This window comes from Marmota flaviventris, chromosome 9, assembly GCF_047511675.1.
Source record: "Marmota flaviventris isolate mMarFla1 chromosome 9, mMarFla1.hap1, whole genome shotgun sequence".
In the NCBI taxonomy this organism is placed as follows: domain Eukaryota; kingdom Metazoa; phylum Chordata; class Mammalia; order Rodentia; family Sciuridae; genus Marmota; species Marmota flaviventris.
Genome location: NC_092506.1, coordinates 18,472,809 through 18,477,505, shown reverse-complemented (window position 1 = coordinate 18,477,505; position 4,697 = coordinate 18,472,809). Strand labels below are relative to the sequence as shown.

Here is a 4,697-nt window from a genome sequence, read left to right as displayed (position 1 = left end):
TACTAGGTATCTGAGGAGAGGAGAGCATCATGGAGGAAAATGAAAAAGAATGACTGAGACAATCACTGGGCAGGGGTGGGCAAGGACATGCTCCGCAGTAGCCATGACTGCCCCATCTCTGTGCTATGAACCTCAGCCTGCAACCCTCTCATGGCTAATTTGTTATCTTTATTTATCTTTTTTTGCAGGTAATTCAGTCCCCAGGAAGGTGCTACTTCCTCAAAGGATCAATTCATGCCTCCCAGTAATATGACTGGATTTGTTCTCTTGGGGCTCACACAGAACCCACACCTTCAGAGGCTCCTCTTCATGGTCTTTTTCATTTTTCTCTTTACCGTGCTGGCCAATCTGTTCGTCTCCATCACCATCTCCCTCAGCCCCAGGCTTTCAGCTCCTATGTACTTCTTCCTCACTTACCTGTCCTTCATAGATGCCTCCTACACCTCTGTCACCACCCCCAAAATGATCATCGACCTGCTCTACCAGAGGAGAGCTATCACTTTGGGTGGCTGTCTGACTCAGCTTTTTGTGGAGCACTTCCTGGGAGGCTCAGAGATCATCCTCCTCATCATCATGGCCTATGACCGCTACGTGGCCATCTGCAAGCCCTTGTACTACATGACCATCATGAGGCAGGGACTCTGCTGCCTCCTAGTGGTGGTAGCCTGGATTGGAGGGATCCTACATGCCACTGAGCAAATTCTCTTCATGATCAGCTTGCCCTTTGGTGGTCCCAATGTCATTGACCACTTCATGTGCCATCTCTTCCCATTATTGAAACTGGCCTGCAGAGACACCTACCTGCTTGGAATGGTGGTGGCAGCCAACAGTGGAGCCATGTGCTTGCTCATTTCCTCCATGCTACTCGTCTGCTACATTGTCATCCTGAGCTCCCTGAAATCTCATGGCTCTGAAGCATGGCACAAAGCACTCTCCACATGTGGCTGCCACTTCACCGTTGTCGTCCTCTTCTTTGTGCCTTGCATATTCACCTACATGTGTCCTGTGGCCACCTACCCTGTGGATAAATTGGTGACTGTGTTCTTTGTCATCCTCACTCCCATGTTGAACCCTATAATTCACACAGTGAGAAATGCAGAGGTGAAAAGTGCCATGAGGAGCTTGTGGAAGAGAAGAGTAACTGGTCAGTTCACAGTGCCAAGAAAGTGATGGTGTCCATAACTGTGGAGGATGCTATCTGCCGCACACATACTGCGAGAGAAGTAACACATTCTACAGATCATTGGTGAAAAAGCAAAAGCCCTCAGACAAAACAAAAACCAAAACCTAACATTTGTTGGGTTCTTAATAGTGGCTAGACCTTCTAATAAGTGCTTCTGGTAGTGTGCGATGTATTTTACCAAGGCTGCAATGTTCACATGCAGACGTTCTGGATCTGCAATGGAAAGAACTGCAAATCTCTGGTTTTGATGACTCTGGAGTGTGTGCCTCCACAGTTTCAGTGAGACTTTACAAAATTATTCATACATGGTTTATATGGGTGAAATTGGCTTTCTATCTAAAGAACCTTGGTTTCAGAACTTTAAAAAAAATTGCTTATCCTTTTGTGGTAAAGGAAATCCTTTAGATGAACATATGGAGGTTGACAGTTGGGGAGTAAAAGAACTATCATTGATTTTTCTTTATTTTGCATTTTTTGGCAACTTGAATATATAAAAAAAGAGACACCCACAAAAGAACATGTTAGTAAAGGAATCAGCTCTGAGGATTGTATTTACTAAAATGGAGTCACATTTTTCTCAGAAGACTCCCCAGGGTTTATAGACAAATATGTTAAAGAACTATGTGTAATCTGTGAAATACATTGTGAATGTAGAATACTAGCATTTTTTTACTATTAAGATTTTTAAAAATTCAGGCTGTAAGTACAAATATTTCTACATCAAAAATGTATCATTTTTGAGATGCTGTTATGAGTAAGAATACTTTCTGGCTGAGGTACTTTAAAAAATTTAATAATGGCAGTTATCCTACAGATATAGATGTGACCCATTTTTCAATAATAGACTGAAAAGATGGAGTAGCAGACTAAGTGATGGAAAAATTTAATTCTGGTACTTGCTATGTACCAAATGTTATTTATTTTTAAAAATTTATATTGTGAGCCAGACATAATAGCACATGCCTGTAATACCAGAGGCTCTGGAGGCTGAGGCAGGAGTATCAGAGTTCAAAGAGAGCCTCAGCAGCTTAGAGAGGCCCTAAGCAATTTAGTGAAACTCTGTCTCAAAATTTAAAAAACAAATAAATAAATAAAATACTGGGGATCTGTCTTAGTGGTTAAGCACACTTGGGTTCAATCTTCGGTTTAAACCCAAACCCAAACCCAAACAAAATGTCATGATCAGATGGTCACAGAGTGGCCATTCTGTATTGAAGATAATTTAGTTTGGAGCAAATTAACTGAGTGGTTAGTACTATGTTCTCTTTTATTGCATGTGGATCATCAGCTTGGCCTGGTTCTGGTGAGTCTCTGCCTCCGGGGAAAGACCAATCACTGCAAGAGCAGATGGAAATTGCTGGTGCAGTGGTTAGCTCTCAGTCTGAGGAGAAGCAGCCATGAAGGATGCACTTGGATTGAAGCAAATATGCATATTTTGGAATTCTGCGCCACTTGAAACTGGCACTCAGTACTCCTTCACTCCATGTCTATTACCCAAAGGACAACATTTTATTGATGGTGTTTCTTCTAAAATGTGGGTTGGAAATTGTTTATAAATTAATCTCAAAATGCTGTAACATGTAGGCACAGTTCCATCAATCATTTTGGAAGTAGCTTTATTGAATACCTTTTTTTCTTTTTTGTCAACTTATCCTCTTTAGAGGAAATATAATTTTCTGATAACTACAGTGGATTATTTAAGTGTGGATACTTACAGCACCTTTTTATAATTTTTCTTAAAAATCATTAGAAAGTCTATTCCTATTGAAATGATCCCCCCGCCCTCCAATGATTGCTTTTTTTTTTGTTTGTTTGTTTTCTGTGCAGGTCCTGCCTTATTTTAGGCCTCTAATTTGTTATGATTCCTAATTCTGTAGAAGAAAGTTCATGTGAGTACATCTTGGAAGGGGCTACATCTTTTGTCTCCCCTATGTGATCATATACATTTTACTTACACAATTTTTGTTTTCTACTTACTTGGATCATCAGATAACAAACTGAACCTTGAAAGTAGTCTTGAAATTTTACTTGAGTATTAGACATATTCTTATTAATTTTAAGAACAAGTTGAAGTTGGGGAGATAATTGAAACCACCTACCATGTGACGATTTTGTTTTAAACGTGTCAGCATTTCATCTGTTTGTTTTATTTTTGTGCACAAATTGATCTCAGGATGAAGAGCCTTGAGCTATCAACAATTTGCAGCTTGATTTACTTTAATCTCTTTTGGCAAGTTGCCAAAATTAATATTACAAGGAGGATTTGATGGCAGTGATTCAACACTGAATTAACAGAGTCCAAGGTACAGTGCATGTCTAAGAAAGCAAATGATACAGATGAAATATGGTAAATAGGATATTTGAGCCAGGATGCCAGAATAATAGCAGCCATGCTTGGAAGATGATGCTGTCATTTCTGCAGACAGGAACTGACACCAGCAGTCCTTAGGCTTCATGGTCCAATGCAGTTTCCCATGCAGGAACTCCATATTATGGATTTCATTAAATTTCATTAAAGGAGTAGTGTGTACTAGTGTGGCATATTTTTGGAAATATGATGAAGAGATAATAAATTAGCCATCCTTAAGCATCTTCATGAGAAAATAAAGCCAACATTCAATTTAAAAAAGATATGAGACAAAACTGAACTGTTGCTAATATGATCTACATAGGTTCATGTTAAAAAGATCAGGATGACAGAGATGAATCTGGTAGAAGAAAGTAAGAAATGGAGAATGAACAGTAGTGGATGTGCTATCCGAGGGTATAGGCAGAAGCTGAGAGGTTACAGTGATTGACCCTCTCGGGCTACATAGGGATGGTGTCAGTTAGGTTGTAGATCTGGGTTTCTGGAGCAGATAAAGCGCTTAAGGCTTCACTTTCTTTAATAAGTACATCTGAAAAATGATTAGAATAGTTGGAAACTTAGTAAATATTTGCAACCTCCAAGTTTTAGAATTGGAATAGATGGGTAATAGAAATACAGATATCAAGCACTTAAAATTATAATAAGATAAAACAATATGGATTGCTATTAGCATTAATCTTGGAACTTGGAAAATCTAGATTTGATTTTAGCCACAGTATTTCCTAGTTGTAGGAACTTAGTGTCATTATTTTTCACCTCTTTAAGTCTTATTATTTAATCTCTAAAAGGAAGAAAATATTTCATGGGATATTGAGACAGAGTAGAGACTAGTTGCATATCAGTACACAATAATAATAATAGTAGTTATTCAGGTTTAGAAGGTAGACATGTAGATAGAAAGAATATAATCCATAATACATAGAGAGTCCTTCAGTTAGACTCTATTTCAGAGTTCTTCAACTAGCACTTTCTAAGTATTCAATAAATATTTGGAATAAATCAGGGCTGGGGATGCAGCTCATAGGTATAGTGCTTGCCTTGCATGCACAAAGCCCTGGGTTCAATCCCCAGCACCACCAAATACATATATAGAGATGGAGAAGTGCATGAAGTTTTGCATACATGGTATAAATTAAGGGCATCTGA

The 4,697-nt window shown here is 38.8% G+C and overlaps 1 protein-coding gene across 1 annotated transcript; it reads left to right on the top strand.

Annotated features, from left to right (window-relative positions):
• Window positions 1-234: 234 nt before the first annotated feature.
• Window positions 235-1,170, top strand: LOC114093547 (olfactory receptor 4C3D-like). The gene has a single exon (XM_027936340.2). It carries the CDS (start codon window positions 235-237, stop codon window positions 1,168-1,170), a length of 936 nt encoding a protein of 311 aa, XP_027792141.2.
• Window positions 1,171-4,697: the final 3,527 nt, after the last annotated feature.